At 35.3% G+C, this 19,074-nt stretch overlaps 1 protein-coding gene across 1 annotated transcript; it reads left to right on the top strand.

The window, feature by feature from the left end:
- The first annotated feature begins 359 nt into the window (after positions 1-359).
- Positions 360-18,260, top strand: LOC148782200 (uncharacterized). The gene is made up of 4 exons (XM_088863638.1): positions 360-1,590; positions 2,319-2,473; positions 14,437-14,855; positions 16,001-18,260. Exons 1-4 carry the CDS (start codon positions 1,177-1,179, stop codon positions 18,178-18,180), a joined length of 3,168 nt encoding a protein of 1,055 aa, XP_088719764.1. The 5' UTR covers positions 360-1,176; the 3' UTR covers positions 18,181-18,260.
- Positions 18,261-19,074: the final 814 nt, after the last annotated feature.

Here is a 19,074-nt window from a genome sequence, read left to right as displayed (position 1 = left end):
AAAAAAAAAAAATGCCATAAACAAGGGTCAAATAGGGAATTTTGATAAAAAAAGGGCACCTTTTTAACTTGGGGTTGTAGCAAAAGAAAATAATATTGTGATTCATAGAGTGATATCAAAAGTATTGGGGGATGGTGCCTAAAAAAATCAAAATTGGGGGATTTTAATAGTTATCCTATAATCAACAACCTTAAGGTTGCACCTCTAGTCTAGCTTTTTATGGATTGAGGACCTAACAATTGTTGTAAACAACTGCAAAACCATTATCATGAATTAAATGATGGAGGGGAAGTTTTTATTATTATTATTTTTTATTTTTATTCAATTTCTAGAATGTATATTATAGTTTTAAAATTTATATTTATTTTTAGGATTTTTTAGTTTTTTTAGGATTTGAAGATTTTTATTTTTATTTATTACTCACAATTACTATTCATGGTATTATTTATAGTTATTGTTCACGATTACCGTTCATAGTTGTGGTACCGTTCGGAGTATTTTTAAAATTATAATATTGTTTTAGGAGTATTTTAAATTCTCTATTTGTCATTCTTGATGCTCTTTTTCTTTTGAATTAACCTTCTCATTCTTTATACTATTTTCCTTTCCAATTAACTTTTAAAAGTTTTATACAGGGTGGCTGAGAACCAAATTTCATTACCGACATTCCATACGTCTTTGCAATCGCAAAATTTTTTTTTTTTTCTTTCTTTGGTGTGGGGTACAGCGAGAAACTAGAGTGGGACTTTGTTTTTTGCATGTATGAGTTGGTCTTTTTTTATAGGTGAGAATTTGAGAGAGTTCTAATCATATAAAAAACTAGTAGTATCATAGAGATTCTTCTTTTTTGTTTTAATGGGGGATGGCGAAGGGGTATGGTTTGGGCTTTCTCAGCTGCTGCCTGCCATGGGATGCAAATTGAAAGAGAAGGGAAACAAGCCAAATAAGGTGTTTTTTCCTAGCCATTTCTGAAAACTATGGAAAGTAATGTTTCTCCCTCAAAAATTGATTTCGAATTAGGGATAATTGAGATTAATCAGCGAGAGCAAACTGATGAACAAAAAGATTTTAGGAATCACTGAAAATTCATATTTCCTATTTCAGTAAAAAATTCTAGAATTTTTAAATTTTTATAGAACACCTTCAAATTCCCAGCTTCCCCATTATGGAGACCTTATGGGGTTTTTCCTCCATCATAATGCTACTCCTTTGTTGGGGGTCTTTGCAGAGCTTTCCAGGCTGAAGAACTTTCAAACTTTGTACCTATCAGATAATGTATTTGAAGGTGCAATACCAGTGGAGATAGATTTGCAATCCTCCCTTGAGAGGCTAGATTTATCTTGGAATCAACTTCAAAGCATTCCTTCTTCTTTGGGCAATCTTTCCAATCAAAAGATGCTTGATCTGAGTTACAATCAGTTCAATGAAACTATTCCTCCAATCTTGGGTAGTCTGTCATCTCTTGAAGCACTTCATCTTAGTGAAAATGAATTTCGAGGTAGGTTACCCCAATCTCTTGTGAATTTATCCTCTCTCCATACAGTCTATGTTGATCATAATGACCATTCAGATGCCATCCCTCCAGAACTAGCCTAGCTTCAAAATTCAAAGTTTTTGGACCTCTACAATAATCATCTTTCAGGAAGCATCCCTCAAGAACTAGGTAAGCTTCATAACTTAGAGCACTTATTCCTCTCGGATAACAGCCTTTCAGGAGCTATACCTTGAGGACCAGGTGAGCTTCATAATTTGGAGCACATAGTCCTCTCCAATAATATCCTTTCCGGAGCCATTCCTCAAGAAGGAATTTATCCCCTCTCCATACAATCTATGTTGATCATAATGACTTTTCAGAAGCCATCCCTCCAGAACTAGCCTAGCTTCAAAATTTAAAGTTTTTGGACCTCTCCAATAATCATCTTTCTGGGAGCATCCCTCAAGAACTAGGTAAGCTTCATAACTTAGAGCACTTATTCCTCTCGGATAACAGCCTTTCAGGAGCTATCCCTTGAGGACCAGGTGAGCTTCATAATTTGGAGCACATAGTCCTCTCCAATAATATCCTTTCCGGAGCCATTCCTCAAGAACTAGGTGAGCTTCAAAACTTAGTGGACTTGGCCCTCTCCAATAACAACCTTTCAGGAGCCATCCCTCAAGAACTAGGTGAGCTTCAAAACTTAGTGGACTTGGACCTCTCCAGCAGTTCTCTCTCATGTAACTTCTCCTTATCAACCCTAGCAAATCTCTCCATGCTTCATAGTGTGAACCTTTCTCAGAATCGTGGATTGGTTATATTGAGTGGTGTTTTGCCTTTCCAGCTTTCTAAGCTCCGCTTGTCATATTGCGACATAAGCAAATTCGGTCCCAGTGTTCTTGGGTTCCTCTCAATTCAACGTACTCTAGAGACATTAGACATCTCTAACAACAGAATTGCAGGAGAAATACCCAAAAATTTATTTACTGATCTTCCCAGGTTGAAGGAGCTAAATATGTGTTGTAACTCCTTAAGTGGTAGCATCAATTCTTCCATTAGCAGATTAGAAAGCTTGTTACATTTGGATTTGTCTTCTAACTTTTTTCCTGGGAGACTACCATCCAATCAGACAAACACATTGGAAGTTTTGGACTTATCAAACAACAGATTATCAGGAACTTTACCATCCAATCTTACCAAAGGAAATAATTTGAAGTACTTGAAGCTAGCAAATAACAACTTGGAGGGGCCCTTGATCTCAAGAGAACTTTGATCTACCTAGCTTAATGTCATTACATTTGAATCACAATGCATTTAATGGAACAATACCTAAGAGCTTACTTATCAAAAGTCAACGACTGATGGTCATAGCCATTGAAGATAACAATATGTCAGCTGTCATACCAAAAGAGATCGATAAACAAGATCTTTTAAGAATGTTATTCTTGAGGAGAAACAATTTTGAAGGTAATATCCGCTACAGCTTGTGCCAGCTCCAAGAACTTGCAATTCTAGTCCTTTCCCAAAACAAATTTGAAGGTTTTATACCTTCTTGTTTCAATAACAAACCTGCATGGACAGACTATACAATATCCCCATTAGGCTATGAGTTTGATATATTTTCAAAAGTCAGTGACCAAAATGAGGTGGTTAATTTCAACAAGGGTTACATATATGAATATCGTGGAATTGTATGAAGTGGTTAATTTCAACAAGGTTTACATATATGCATATCGTGGAATTGTTCTCTCATCGATGATTGGAATTGATCTCTCTTTGAACCAGCATTGTGGCTCCATTCCATAAGAAATGGGCCTCTTAAAAGGACTCATGGAACCTCTCAAATAATCACCTCACTGGGACACTCCCAACATCTTTAGGAGATTTGAGTCAGATTCAGGCACTGGATCTCTGGTGAAACATGCTCAAGGACAAAATACCTCTTGAACTAGGCTGCCTCCATTTCTTAGGTCTCTTTTCAGTGGCAGATAATGATATGGAAGGGAGTGTCCCTTGTGTCATCTATCTGGAGAAAGCGCATTTGCAGGAAACCCTAACCTCTATGGATTTCAAGGGAATGAATGCTTTCATCTTTTGCCAGTTGTGCCTCCAAGAAATGGAAATGAAGACAATGAAAATTGTAAATGGGTTGGAGACAAACCAACTTTCTATGCTCGTACTCAACTGGATTCATAGTTGGCTTTTGGGGGTCATGGCATCTCTTTTTCCCAAAAAAAAAAAAGAAAAAAAGGAGAATTGTATATTTTGGAAGGATTGATAAAGTTTTGCATCAAATCTCTTCCATCTTCTAGTGACTTTATAGCACCCTGACACAGTCTGGTGTGGTGACCTCGTATCAGAGGTTTTGTTATGATGTAAAAGTTTCTCAAATGGTATCATTCCTACCGTGAGAATTATTTTGGCTTTCTTGTATCTCAAATGGTTTTTCCCAATGGTTTAAAAAACGGATCGGTGACCCGAAACGGGCTTCCAAAAAACCGATCCGGATCGGCGAATCGGCGATTCGGATTGAGAATCGGGTGAATCGGTCAGAATAAAGCTTAAAAAAAATCCAAAAAATTTATTAAAATTCATTATAAATATTGTTTTTTAGGAATTCAATAAGAAATGAAGGTACTCCATTAAGAATTTTCATGTTTTTGAATGAATATGCGAATATTGATATGTTCTTTCCCTGCATGAACCGCCATTCAGCATTTAATTTACATCACACAAAAGGATAAACATATAATTATCATGGAATAAGTATATCAACATACATGGACTACAATAAAGCATAAAATTAGTAACATATGATCTAAAAATAAAATGATAGACGACGTTATTGTTCTTCTTGGTCACGCTGGTGCCATTGATTGAATTCGTTTAACAATTTATTGATTCGATCTAAAAACGAATCATCGATATTAGCAGGCGTCTGACTATTTCCAAATCCCTGAGTGTTAGTGTTTTGTTGTGTTCCCAATCTAAAATCCCTGAAGATTGTCCATCCTTTATGCTCACCTGCATTGTCGTGCTCATCCCTACACTGTTGCTGTTGGGACTCGATATGTGAATAATATGGCTGGGATAGGGTGGCCTCAGAATCATCATCTCTCTCATTTTCCCTTTGAATAATATGGATTTAAAAAAAAAAATAACAAATTTTCAAAAAAATCGATCATGGATTAAAAAAAAAAATCACAAATTTTCAAAAAATTCTATCATGGATTACAAAAACAAATTCGATCATGGATTAAAAAAAAAAAATCACAAATTTTCAAAAAATTCAATCATGGATTACAAAAAATTCGATCATGGATTACATAAAATTCGATCATGGATTACATAAAATTCGATCATGGATTACAAAAAAAAACAAACATAAAAAAACAAAAAATTTAATTGTGGATTACAAAAAAAGAAAAAAACAATTCGATCATGGATTACAAAAAATTCAATCATGGATTACAAAAAACTCTATCATGGGTTACAAAAAAAGAAAAAAACAAAAAATTCAATCATAGATTACAAAAAAAAAAACAAACATTTCGATCATGGATTACAAAAAAAAAACAAACATTTCGATCATGTATTACAAAACATTCGATCATGATTACAAAAAATTCTATCATGGGTTACAAAAAAAAAAAAAAAACAAAAAATTCTATCATGGATTACAAGAAAAAAAAACAAACTTTTCGATCATGGATTACAAAAAATTCGATCATGGATTACAAAAAATTCTATCATGGGTTACAAAAAAACAAAAAATTCGATCATGGATTACAAAAAAACAAAAACAATTCGATCATGGATTACAAAAAAATCGATCAAGTATTACAAAAAAATCTATCATGGATTACAAAAAAAAAAAAAAAAAAAAAACCGTACGGGACTCGCCGATTCACTGTTCCGACTCGCCGATTCCGTACAGTGAATCGGCGAGTCACTGTATAAAATCATCCGGTTCTTTCTAGAACCGGACGATTTCTGATTTTTCAGCCGATTCGATCCACTTTTGCGATTTTCGAGTCGAAACGGGCGAGTCCGATTCGACTCGGCGTTTTTTAAAACACTGGTTTTTCCTTTATCTTCTCAATCATCATGGTAGTGCATAACTTGAGATTTGCCTTCCTTGAAAAATGTGGGCAGCCCTTGCCTTGGGTCCCACATGTAAATTGCTATAGGCCCAATTTCACTATGATGATCCTTTGATTGCCAAAAAGTAGAGGTGGGAATTGGGTCGGGTCGACCATACCGGTTCCTAGCCAATATCCAAACAATAGACCCGGGTCAGGTCTAGGTCCACTTGACTTTGAACCGACCTGGTTTGGATTCCTGTCCGGGTCTAGCATGGATCCTACCGGTCGGGTTGGGTCGGGGCAGGTTGAGGCCCCTACTTGTTTTTTCAATTTAAGTTAGTTTTTTCAAATAAGAGTTTTTTCAAACAAGTGATTGTCTATAAAAGACCATTTATCTTTTGTGCAAAAGATAAATGATGACGATGACAATGAAAGTTACCCAAATATTGAATTTTATTTCTGAAATATAAACATGGTCCCTTATATTTCATATTTTATGCTTAAGTCGGACTTTTTGAGAGTGTATAATATATTTTATTTTTATTTGTCTTCCATAATTTTGAGAGTCCATACTTATCATACTTATGCACCTTCCAACTATGTAAAAAAGACAATATAAAAGAAATAAAATTACCAAAGAACTCTTGAAACTTGTAGAGATATTTTGGTCATTTTTAACACAAGAGACTATAGCTATTAAAGTATAAGGACGTTCTCCATCCTTGCCTATTGACAAAAATTGGAGAATAATTGTACATAGGTGTACATCCCTCACCTAGAATTAGTGTTATGAGGCTCGGCTGAGTCCACTCGGACTCGCCATGGAAAAGCCAAGTTGCCCCGAGTTGTATGTACAAGGGGGGGTACATAGAAAATTTAAAATAATTTAAAAAAATTGTAAAAAAATTATGGGAATGGTGTATACATTTTTTTGTATGATTTGGATTTTTTTGGAAATTATTGCTATGTGTAATTTTTTTCCATGATTTATATTTTCCTTTTTTTAGATATTTTTTTTAAAACTCCCCATCTATAAATCATTTTTTTTTACATCCATTTTATGCTCTTTTAAGATTTTTTGGATTTTTTAATGTTGGTTTTGGTTTTCTTTTACCTTTACTATCTTCATTTTATTTTTTCATATTTTTTATATTTTTTAATTTTTCTAGGGCCTTTTTGCCCTATACACTCGGATTGGACCGAGTCACTCGCATCGCGCAAGATGAGCACTTTGGCCGAGATGAGTATCTGCCTAGAACTATAGTCAATCTCTACAATTAATCATCAAGAATGAGCAGCGGATGTCCTCGTGGTGTATTTATATGTTATATTCCCCTTACAATAAGAGCAAATGAAATCTTGGTGGTGTCGAAGTTATATATTGCTTGAGATCAGTTTAAGTTGGTTAGTCATGTTATAGATTTGTCATCCAAAGAAAATGAAACCCACAAGAGAGAGAGCATTTTTCATATGAGTGTACATCAGTGGAGAATACTGGAATACAAACTCATGAGACAGGGCATCATGGCCATGGTAACATAGTTGCCCATTTGGTTATTGTCTGTAAACGGGCGAAGAAGTCGAATGACTGTAATGCCTGTGGCAAAATGCATGAAAAAGTCGGGAGACTTTTGCATCCATGGCCCTCAAGCAAGCATGTCCTCTCTTCTTGCCAAGAAAAAGAAAGGCAGTGCTCTCCCCATATGCCAATGGCATAACCCAAGGCAATGAAAGCATAGAATGCAGGTGTCATTTCCACCCACCCTTCCTCTCGTTCATCTTCATCTTCTCCATCATTATCGCTTGATGCACCTGGTACATTTGGCGACAGAGTTGTCGAACACCTCTTTCCTTGTGTATTTAGTCTTGGGTTTCCACTAAAAGAACTCTCATTGAAAGTACAGAATTGGGTTGTGTCTGGTATCTCTCCAAAGAGATTATTATTGGCAACAGAAAACAAGGACAAATGGGTAAGCCTTGTTAATTGAGGAGGGATTTCACCAGAGAGTGCATTGTGAGAAAGATCTAATGTTGTGAGACCCAATAATCCTCCAAAGGATTTGGTAATTGGACCTGTTAGAAGATTGTTGGAGAGATTCAACATGGCAAGTTCTTTAAAAGCCCCATGTCTATCGGAATAGGGCCACTTAATTTGTTTTCCGACAAATCCAAACCAGTCATGTACTTAAGAGGATCCCCGCGATAAATATACATATTTCCCTTTGTAAAGTCCACCTTCTCTTGTGAGCCAGTGCCTCGATGAAACTCTGAACCATGCATGACAGAAAGGGTAAAATTTGCTCCATAATCAGATGAAATAAAACTTGTAGAAGAGGTATTTGTCCATGCAGAAAATGTTTGAAGCAAGGAGGTATGGGACCTTCAAGGTTGTTTCGGTAAAACTTGTAGAAGAGGTATTTGTCCATGCAGAAAAATGATTGAAGCAAGGAGGTATGGGACGTTCAAGGTTGTTTCGGAAAATATCCAAAACAGCCAAACTTTTTACTTGACACAGCTTCAGTGGAATATGATCGAAAAAATTGCTTCGCAAGATTAGCACTTTCAATTCCAAAAGCCAAAATAATTCAATTGGCCTCGGAGCATATAATTTATTATTTGCAAGATTTAGAACAGTTAGAGATGAACTACACCGCAACAAGTTCCTTGGTATGGTTCCATTGAATGCATTGTTATCTAGATGGAATGATACCAAATTTGGTAATTTGAAATGTTTGGATTGCAAGGGTCCTTTCAAGGAGTTATTAGACAGGCTCAAAAACATGAGCGCGTTTCCTCTGGTCAAATTGGAGGGTGATTCTCCAGTGATTTTGTTGTTTGATAAATCCAAAATTGTTAGGTGACAGGGGAAGATGGAAGGCAAATTTCCTGAGATGTTGTTGCTAGACAAATCCAACACTCTCAATCCCTTAAAGTCATTGATGTAGGACATTAAGTCACCATTAAGGGAATTCTGGGACATTTTAAGTGATTGCAAATTTGCAAAATAACTAGAGAATATTTTTGGTAAATTCCCAGTGATTTGGTTGTTGGAGATGTCCAAACTTTGAAGGTTGAAAGAGATGTTAGGTAAAACTTGTACTCCTGAGAACAAATTCCCGTCCAGCAATAGTAGTTCTCCTCTAGTGTTTTCAAGCAACCAAAAGGGGATATTCCCAACAATGTTGTTCTTTGAGAGATCAACAAAGTCTAACTGGTCTTGAGTCCATAGGAAGCCTGAAGAACTTAAATTGAACTTTCTCATGTCACATGATGACAAGTTGAGACTATTAAGCTGGAAAGTAGGTGTAAAGTTCTTATGGGAAATGGTTAGCTTAGGATTTGCAGAGAGGTCCACATATTCGAGGCTAGAAACATTTGCAAAGACTGTGAAGGAGAGGAGAAATCACCTGACAAGTCATTATCGGAGAGATAAAGACCACACAAAGAGTAAAGCTTATCTAATTCGCATGGGATAGAACCTTGCAGGTGGTTTCCACTTAGCAGTGGAGAGGTTTCCCAATGTACATGTTCTCTTCAAGATTTAATCTTACAAGGAAGGTGAGGTTGACAATAGACAACGGTATGCTCCCTTCAAGTTTATTTTCGCTGAGGTGAAGGGCATCCAATGATAATACGCTACCAAGAGATTCCGGTATGCTACCGGAAAGTTGATTCCCATATAAAACATATTGTTATATTTAGTTTAAAAAATTTAAAGCTTTAAAAATAGTGTAGATCTATGAAAACTTGAAAATCTTTAAAATTGATAGTCCAAAAATGTGTTATAAGATGCACTATTTTCAAAACTTAAAACCTATTTTTTTTCTCATGTCCATGTATCTTTGTGTTGTAATGATCAATTTGAGGATATTTGGGCATCGAACAACCTATTTTCGTGAAATTTTTGATCTGGCCTCTAATTTGATTGTTTAGAGCCTCGGCTCTATATAAACTTTTTCCATTAGGAAATATTTCATGTTTGGGGATATTTTGATGTCAGTTGTAAGAAGTTTTTCGATTATTTGGGAATATTTTGTTGTCAGGTCTAAAAGGTTTTCGATTTTGTTGTTTAATTTTGTCTTTGTTTCTAAGGTTCAAGTTTAGAACCGATTTCCATGAAGATGAGTTGAAGACTTGACCTTCTTTTTTTTTTTTGTTTTTTGACAATTAACAAAATTTGATGACTTTTAATGACTTCCGATTATCTTTGAAATTTAGAGGCCAATGTGTTTGTGTCCACAAGTAAAAATAGCGTAAATGGCACTACCAATCACAATCACATATAAGAGATGTAGATTAGTTGGAAAAATATGTGATGCGCCTAACATTTTCCCACATTGCTTCCGATTCTAGTTTGAACCTTCATGCATCAATTTCCGCAATCAACTCATAACTCTAAGGTTCCCAAACCAAAAGCAAATCGGGCATTTTTCTAATTTATTAGTAGTGAGAAATTTTGAAGTAAACTTTATTAATTAAGATGTTTTGGCCCATATAATGATTTTTTTAAGGGGTTTTGCCCTCCTTTGCCTCCCCAATTGCCCACGTGAAAGACCTAAATTTGTGTTTCGCGACAATTTATTCGAGATATCCACCTTAAATAATCAAAGTAAAGTACATCTCTAAATCTAAATCATGTTGGAAGATGCAGTTCAGTTTTGGTGTTAGAAATCTCTTTGATGGACTATAACTCCCGATTATAAATTTTAAAGCTGCAAAAACAATAAAAACTCAAACTATCAATAAATATTTGAAGATCTCGAAAGTGGACAGTCTAGATAATATGTTATAAGATGAAAACGTTTTCTCTTCATCTCCCTGATATGATCAAGTTAAAGAAAGGCCATTTTCTCCAAGAACCAGCCCACAGACCTGTGCGACTGTTTCCCATATAATTTCTACCCATACGAAGATTCCCACCATGCATTGATGTGATTGAGTGGCAAAAAATTTCCATTAGGAAGGCACAAGCTCGGGTCCTCTCAAATCAAAGCAAGAGAGAGAGAGTGTGGATCCTCTCCAAGTCAAGAGAGAGAAAGGCTATTGCTTGACTTGATGATTGGGGCCTTCCTATTCCATTAATATGTATTTATTGAGTTTGGATTTTTCTCTCTTTGTTTTTGGGGTATGGTTTGTACAAGGTTGCAACTTGAAACAATCAAATTAAGGCGCACTTATAAATTTTATCATAAAATATAATTTTGGTTTAAAAAATTCGTAATATGGTTTGAAAAATAATTTTCATTTCTAATTATAAAATCTTAAACTTCAAAAATAGTGCAAATCAAGTACATTGATAAACACTTGAAAATATTGAAAATAGATAGTTGTCACACCCTAAATATTCCTGAGATGTGACAGTCAAAACATATATACATCTCTTGATAGGATAAATTTACAATGGCGAATTCTTACATAGGAACAAAAGAAAGCTTAGGCACAACTACAATATCTTCCAAAGTTGCTCTTGACGAGTACTCAAAATGAAACCGCAGTTATCCTGAAAAATATTTACCATAGTTTGATGAGTTTGGCTACTCCATAAGTGATCATCATAATCTTAAAAAATAATCATGACTGAAAGATATAAACGAACTTTCAAAATGGAGGTCAATTAAAAACAATGCGAGCGCAAGCATTTTCAGAAATGCACAATTAAACATAATCCAAATGATTGAAATACGTACAACATTTTAACGGCAGTGCATAATTCAAAGGATTCCACAAAATACCCTACTGGCGTCCCAAGTAGGTCACTTATATACCCCATCAGCGTCCTGATGGGTCCACTTAATCCCTACCGGTGTCCAAAGTAGGTCACTTATATACCCCATCCGCGTCCTGATGGGTCCACTTAATCCCTATCGGCGTCTCAAGTAGGTCACTTATATACCCCATCAGCGTCCTGATGGGTCCACTTAATCCCTATCGGCGTCCCAGATAGGTCCACTTAATCCTTGCAGGTCCACTTATACCTCACCGGTGTGCCGGATGAGTCCACTTAATCCTTACAGGTATCCCGGATAGGTCCACTCATACCTCACCGGCGAACCGGATGAGTCCACTTGCATACTTAAAATATTTCTAAATCTCTTTAAACATTTGAAAACATCAATATCATGTACTCAAAATATCACTGAATCATTAATATGAATTTTACTGAAACCATTAATAACAGTCACTTTCAATAACATTTCAAAAATAACCAATCAAATATTTTGGGCGCAAATTTAGAAAGGTAGCAGTTCGTAAAGACATTCTAGCATAATTGCCGGTTTAATATGTATAGAAAAACTCTTATAGAATTTCAAGAATACGGAATTATCACAATTTATGAGATGCCAATTTGTAATTAAAAATTTCACAATAATGCTATAATCAATTGCAAAAATATCAATTTTCAAATAATAAGGCAGTCATTGCACATGAAATTTACAATGTCTAAATATTAAAAACAATAGAAAGAAATCTCACAATTTTACTAACAGCAGAAATATCACATTTCTTTTGAAAATTTTTTAACAATAGACAAGAAAAATAAATAAATAAATTTATTTATAAGAATTTACAACATTTAAAATTTCTAATATTATAATTTTATTAAAAATATTATTTTTCAAAATAATGAGGTCACTTGTATATAAAATTTATTGCGCCTAAAATTCATGATAATAAGCAGAAATAATTATTTCATTTTTAAAAAGAACGGATTATTTTTCAAGATAATGAAGTCACTAACTTAAAATATTTGAGAGGGAGCTTCCGATAAAAATTCAGCTAGGGAGAGGGGCTCTCTGTGTTTTGATCAGAGAGAGAAAGATCTCATAAGTTTTCTAAGATGGGAGTCCTCGCCTCTCGTACTAAAACTCTTACAACACCTTATGATAATATTTTATTAAGTTACACCTCCTACACAAGGTGTAACCATTATATAACCCCTTATATGCTTAAAGCCCACGTCCACTTGACGTGGCAAGGCAGTGCAAACAAAAGAAACTTAACCAAAAGATTTTGAAAATAGTGATGATTTCTAATGATCATCATGTTCATATGGACTAACACTTACTAAAAGTTTTTTTTTTTTAATTTTAGAATTATTACATTCTTCCCCCTTTAAAGAAATTTAGTCCTCTAAATTTGTGTACCTGATTACTGAAAAAGATAGGATTATTTTTTTTTTTTGAAATTTTAAAAATATTACAATAGTCTAGATAATTTATTGCAAGATACATTACGTCGAGGATTCAAATTTTTTTTTTTCTTTTCATATTCATACATCTCGATGTCGAGATGATCAATTAGAGGGTTTTTCAATATCAAAATAATGTTTTATAATAGATTTTTGAGATGTATCTTAATATTATTACATGTTAAGGTTTCTATCTTATATAAATTTTTGTTTGGTATTTGTATATGTGAGTGAGAGAGATTAAGATTGACGACAGTGGCTTTGGGTGGTAAACAATGGGAAGACTTTTGACCAGAGCAATTTGTAGGCGGGTCATTCACGTTTTGTTAAAAATAAGAGAGAGAGAAGAATATATGGTGAGGAGTCACTTGCTTTTCCTTATCAAACGATGGAATAACAAGGCTCACTTTTTCTAAAATGCTTACTGTGCCGACGCATCACTGGTGTGTACACTTATTCTTAGTTGGTTTTGTTAATAAATATGTCATGTTTGAAAGGATAATTTTTGAGCAATCATTTATTGTTTTTTTTTCATATTTTTACTCGATCGCCGAGAGTCATATCCACAATAACGCCATCGTTATGTAGTCTAGAAATTTATCTTGGTGAGACGTATAAAAACAAAATGTTTACAAATAGTAGAATCCGGCTCTTGTGTACATTTCAACTACCTATAGAAAATATTCTATCAAAATTTAGAGTAATATATGTATAGATCTGAAATAGTTACCTAAAATATAAAATGATTTTATTATAGGCAGAAATTACAAAGAAGGTCGGTCATTCCGTATTTTTTTTTTTTTAAATTGCCCCTCTGTCATTTCATTTTTGTTTTATTTTTTTGTTTTTCTCTAGTTTTTTTGTTAGTAGGGCAATGCCCAAAACTTTAGGTGCTGTGCCTAGGCAGTCCAAGGTTAGAATTCTTGGACTGCCCTGCGAACACAACAAAACCCCAATAGACCAATATGAGGTACCCATCTTCAAACCATTGTTTTTCTCAAAAACTAAAGAATAAAGCGCGATCCGCGGATGGGGACCTCGGACCTCCCAAGAATTGAGTTTTGCTCAGTCTAAAGAGCGGTCCAAGATCCCCAACCTCGGACTGTTGTTTTTCTCAAAAAATAAGAAATAAAGCGCGGTCTGAGGATGGGGACCTCGGACCTCCCAAGAATTGAGTTTTGCTCAGTCTAAAGAGCAGTTCGAGATCCCCAACCTTGGACCATTGTTTATCTTAAAAAATAAGAAATAAAGCACGGTCCGAGTATGGGGACCTTAGACCGCTATTTTTCTCAAAAAATAAGAAAGAAATAGCTGTTCGAGGATGGGGACCGCCCTACTAACAAAAAAACTCAAAAAAAAAAGTGGTATGAGGATGCATCCTTAGACCGAGAGGCAATTTTGAAAAAAAAAAAAAAAACGTTGGTTGTCTGACCTTCTTTTTAATTTCTGTCTATAATCGGCTTATTTAGTAATTTAGATAAAGTTTTTGGGTCCTTACATAAACCAAAAAGCAACAGTTACTCTGCAAATCCATTTCCAAGTAAAATAAATTTGGAATCTCAGTTTGACTGATACAGTTAGCTACTTTATTATATAGAACCAAAAACCAGCAAAGCAATTGCTGAGAATTCAAAATATCTTAAAAATTTATGCTTATTTTTATACTTCGCTTAGCATCTGCTATAAAGAGTCTATGTGTGTGTTCGAATTCAGTTAAGAAAGAGGTCAGTCATGGGGGCTCTCTGCTCTCACAAAAAATCACTTGCCTCATGCCTGTTTCTTATGTTAAGCGTAATCAACATTTTCTTTTGGGTTGGATGTTCGTGCCTGGAGAGAGAAAGAGCAGCTCTCTTGGCATTCAAAGCTTCCTTCCTTAATCAAACCTCTGCATATGAGCAATTATCTGTTTCATGGGAGGGAACGGATTGCTGTGGCTGGTTGAGAGTGACGTGCGGTAAAGAGGGTCAGGTTGTTGGTTTGGGATTGGGTTCTTTGGGGGTTGCGAACAGAGAACTTAATATCAATCTCACTTCTCTTCATAGGCTTGAAGGACTTCGGTTCCTTGATCTTTCAGACAACAACTTGCGTGGTTCATTGTCCATTAAAGGTGCTGAATCTCTCACTCTTGGCACTCTTTTTCTTTTGAATTAACGGTTCCATAGGAGGCAGTTAAGATCATGCCATCAGTTTTGATGTTCATTATTAAAATTTGGTATGCTTTCAAAATTTTACAAAACCGAGTGGGAGTGTGTGTGGTTACACGCGTTGCAATTCCTCGAGAGAGTAGCAGTCTTATATAGAAACACCAGTATGTGTGTGTGTTTATGAGAGAGAGAGGCAGCCATGGATGCAAAATGAGAGAGAAGAGCAAATACACAAATAAGGTGCTTTTGGCTTGACGTTATCATGATCATCAGAGTGTTTTTTCAACCATTTGAGGCCGAATCAATGTTAGAAAAATCAGGCGCTCTATTTCAAAAAAATATATATAAAAATCTAAAAATTAGGGAATTTGTTTGTAATATATATATTTTTTAATATTATGGTAAATGTTAAAATTTTTTTTTATCATTAATACTCATTATTATATTTTTCAATCTTTTTTAAAAAATTTTAAAAATACCCCTAAGCAAAAATTGATTCTTTAAAATCCATTTTTTTCATTAATTTGAAACTTCAGTTGAGTGTGTTTTGTTTTAATCATTCTCTATATGCTTTTCACATTTTAGTAGATTTTTTTGTATCATTTTTATTTTTTTCAACAATTTGCTGAACGCCCGGGACTTGCCCAGTTAGAACGGTTGGATCGACCGGTTTACGGGTTAGGCCGGTTAAACAGCTTCTTACCCAATGTCCGATTAACCGTTTTGGTTCGATTTTATGAACACTAGGCTGAATACACAAATTCAGGACCCTATTTTGTTCTATCGAGGGCCATATCCTAAATGAGCGATATGTACACATTGAAGCCCTAAGTCCCTCTATCTGGTAATTCTAGAAAAGCATGTAAAGTAATGCCACTCCCTCTAAATACTATGAAATTGGGATAACTGAGATGGACCATCAAAAGACGGAGCAAACTGGTGTAAAAAAAAGACAAGCACCAAAAAATCACATTTCCCATTTTGGCGACATCGCATACTTTTGGAACTTTTTATGTAGCAGATCATAAATTCCCAGATTCTCCATAATGGAGATTCCATGGGGTTTTTCCTCAATCCTGATGCTACTTTTTTGTTGGGGTCTTTGCAGAGCTTTACAGGCTAAAGAAGTTGCAAACTTTGGACTTATCGGACAATTCATTTGAAGGCGCAATCCCAGTGGAGATAGGTTTGCAATCGTCGTCCCTCGAGGTGCTTTATTTATCTTCGAATCAACTTGGAAGCCTACCTTCTTCTTTGGGCAACCTTTCCCATCTTAAGGAGCTCCATCTAGGTTACAATCAACTTGGAAGCCTACCTTCTTCTTTGGGCAACCTTTCCCATCTTAAGGAGCTCCATCTAGGTTACAATCAACTTGGAAGCCTACCTTCTTCTTTGGGCAACCTTTCCCATCTTAAGGAGCTCCATCTAGGTTACAATAAGCTCAACGGAACTATTCCTCCTTTCTTGGGTAGTCTCTCATCTCTTGAAGAACTTTATCTAAGTAAAAATGAATTTCGAGGTGGACTACCTCGATTTCTTGGCAATTTATCCTTTCTCCATTCGGTCTATATTGATCATAATAACCTTTCAGAAGCCATCCCTCCAGAACTATCAAAGCTTCGAAATTTACAGTTTTTGGACCTCTCCAATAATCACCTCACTGGGAGCATCCCTCAAGAACTAGGTAAGCTTCATAATTTAGAGCGCTTGTTCCTCTCCAATAACAACCTTTCAGGAGGCATCCCTCAAGAACTGGGTGAGCTTCAAAAGCTAGAGGGCTTCTCCTTATCAACCCTAGCCAATCTCTCTATGCTTCAATATGTGGACCTTTCTTGCAATAGTAGACTTGTTATATTGAGTGATGTTTTACCTTTCCAACTTTCCGAACTCCAATTGTCATATTGTGACCTGAGCAAATTCAATACCAGTGTTCTTGGGCCTACACCTAGTCTTGAGACACTAGACATCTCTAGCAGCAAAATCAGAGGAGAAATACCAAATAATTTCTTTACCGATCTTCCGGGGTTGAAGAAACTAAATATGTGTTGTAACTCCTTAAGTGGTGGCATTGATTCTTCCATCAGCACATTAAAGAACTTGTTAGAGTTGGATTTGTCTTCTAACAATTTTTCTGGGAGACTACCATCCGATTGGATAGATATGATAGATACATTGGAACTTTTGGACTTGTCAAACAACAGACTATCGGGAACTTTGCCACCCGATCTTACCAAAGGAAATAATTTGAAGTACTTGAAGCTAGCAAATAACAACTTGGAGGGGCCCTTGATCTCAGAGAACTTCGATTTACCTATGTTAAGGTCATTACATTTGAATCGCAATGCATTTAATGGAACAATACCTAAGAGCTTACTTGCCAAAAGTGAACAGCTGGCGGTCATAGACATTGAAGATAACAATATGTCAGGTGTCGTTCCAAAAGAGATAGAAAACGCAATTCTTTTACGGGTGTTGATCTTAAAGGGAAACAATTTTGAAGGTAATATCCCCTACAGCTTTTGCCGGCTCCAAGAACTTGCAATTCTAGATCTTTCCCAAAATAAATTTCGAGGTTCCATACCTCCTTGTTTCCATAACAACTCTGCATGGGCAAACAAGTCAACAAACGATTTGACGTTCTTTGGACCTGTCCGTTACCAAAATGAAGTAGTAAACTTCAACAAGGGTTACACATATGGGTATCGTGGAATTGTTCTTTCATCGTTGATTGGAATCGATCTCTCTTCGAACCAGCTCAGTGGATGCATTCCAAGAGAAATGGGCCTCTTAAAAGGACTCATGATATTGAACCTCTCAAATAATCACCTCACTGGTACACTCCCAACATCTTTAGGAGATTTGAGTGAAATTCAGGCACTGGATCTCTCCCGAAACATGCTCAAGGGTAAAATACCTCTTGAACTGGGCCGTCTCCATTTTCTAGGCCTCTTTTCAGTCGCAGATAATGATCTTGAAGGGAGTGTGCCCTGTGAGGTTCCTTTATCAACATTTGGAGAAAGCTCATATACAGGAAACCCCAAGCTTTATGGATTACAAGGGGATGGATGCTCTCATCTTTTACCAAATGTGCCTCAAACAAGTCGTAATGAAGAAATGGAAGATGATACATGGGTCGGAGATAAACCAATCTTCTATGCGTGTATTGCAACTGGGTTTGCAGTTGGCTTTTGGGGAGTTATTGTATCTTTTTCTCTGAAGAAACAATGGAGGATTGTTTATTTTGGAAGGATCGATAAGGTCCTGCATCAAATATCTTCCATTTACTAGTGACACATTGAGACAATGTGATGTGGAAACTTTGGATGAGAGGATTTGTTATGGAATAAATGTGTCTCAAATGGTAGAAATTCCCGCGGTTGATTTATTTTTATTTTTATTTTTTAATATTTTTCCCATAGTTGAAATTATATTGGAAAATGCGGGCAACCATTGCCATCCCACATGTATATTGGAATGGCCCAATTTTAGACAAGTGCACCATGATCATTTGATCATAGAAAAGCTACTTTAGTGTCATCTCCGTCCAACCCATTCATAGCTGGTGATAGTGAGAGGCTGGCATAATTCTCTCTCTTTCTTCTATGCAAATACTAAGGTTTAAAAAAAAAAGAAAAAAGAAATACAAGGTTGGCAACCCGGATTGCCAATCTCATAAATCGTGTCGGATCAATGGATCGGAAAATCGGGCAAATTGATATGTTTTGGCACAAAAGAGTTTCAAAAAATCACTAAAAATTCTTAAAAATGTATATTGTTTTTTACATTTTCAAAAAAATTGGGTTTTACACTTTAGATTTTTATTGTTTTATTGAAAACATATAAATACTGGGAAGATATTTCATGCTTAAGAATTTGTTGACTACTACATCCATTTCATAGTCAAATGTATCGTAAATTTATATTAAAATTTTATTGCTGTATATAATAAGTTATTATAAGAATAACAAATTAACAATAAGTTATTTATTAATATTTGTAAAATTTATAAATAAGTTAATTTAAAATAACAATCTACCGACTGAGCTTGGACACTAACTCCTTTTTTTTTGTGCAAAATAATAATATCAAACTTGAGAAGAATGAATTGATGGGATTACAAGATAAAAGAAACAAAAATTTCAGTGATAAATAAACCTTGGATAATAAGGCCAAGAAAGAGAG

This window comes from Amborella trichopoda, chromosome 4, assembly GCF_054954075.1.
Source record: "Amborella trichopoda isolate Santa Cruz 75 chromosome 4, AtrichopodaSantaCruz75HAP2 v2.0, whole genome shotgun sequence".
NCBI lineage: Eukaryota > Viridiplantae > Streptophyta > Magnoliopsida > Amborellales > Amborellaceae > Amborella > Amborella trichopoda.
This window is presented reverse-complemented; position numbering and strand designations above follow the sequence as displayed.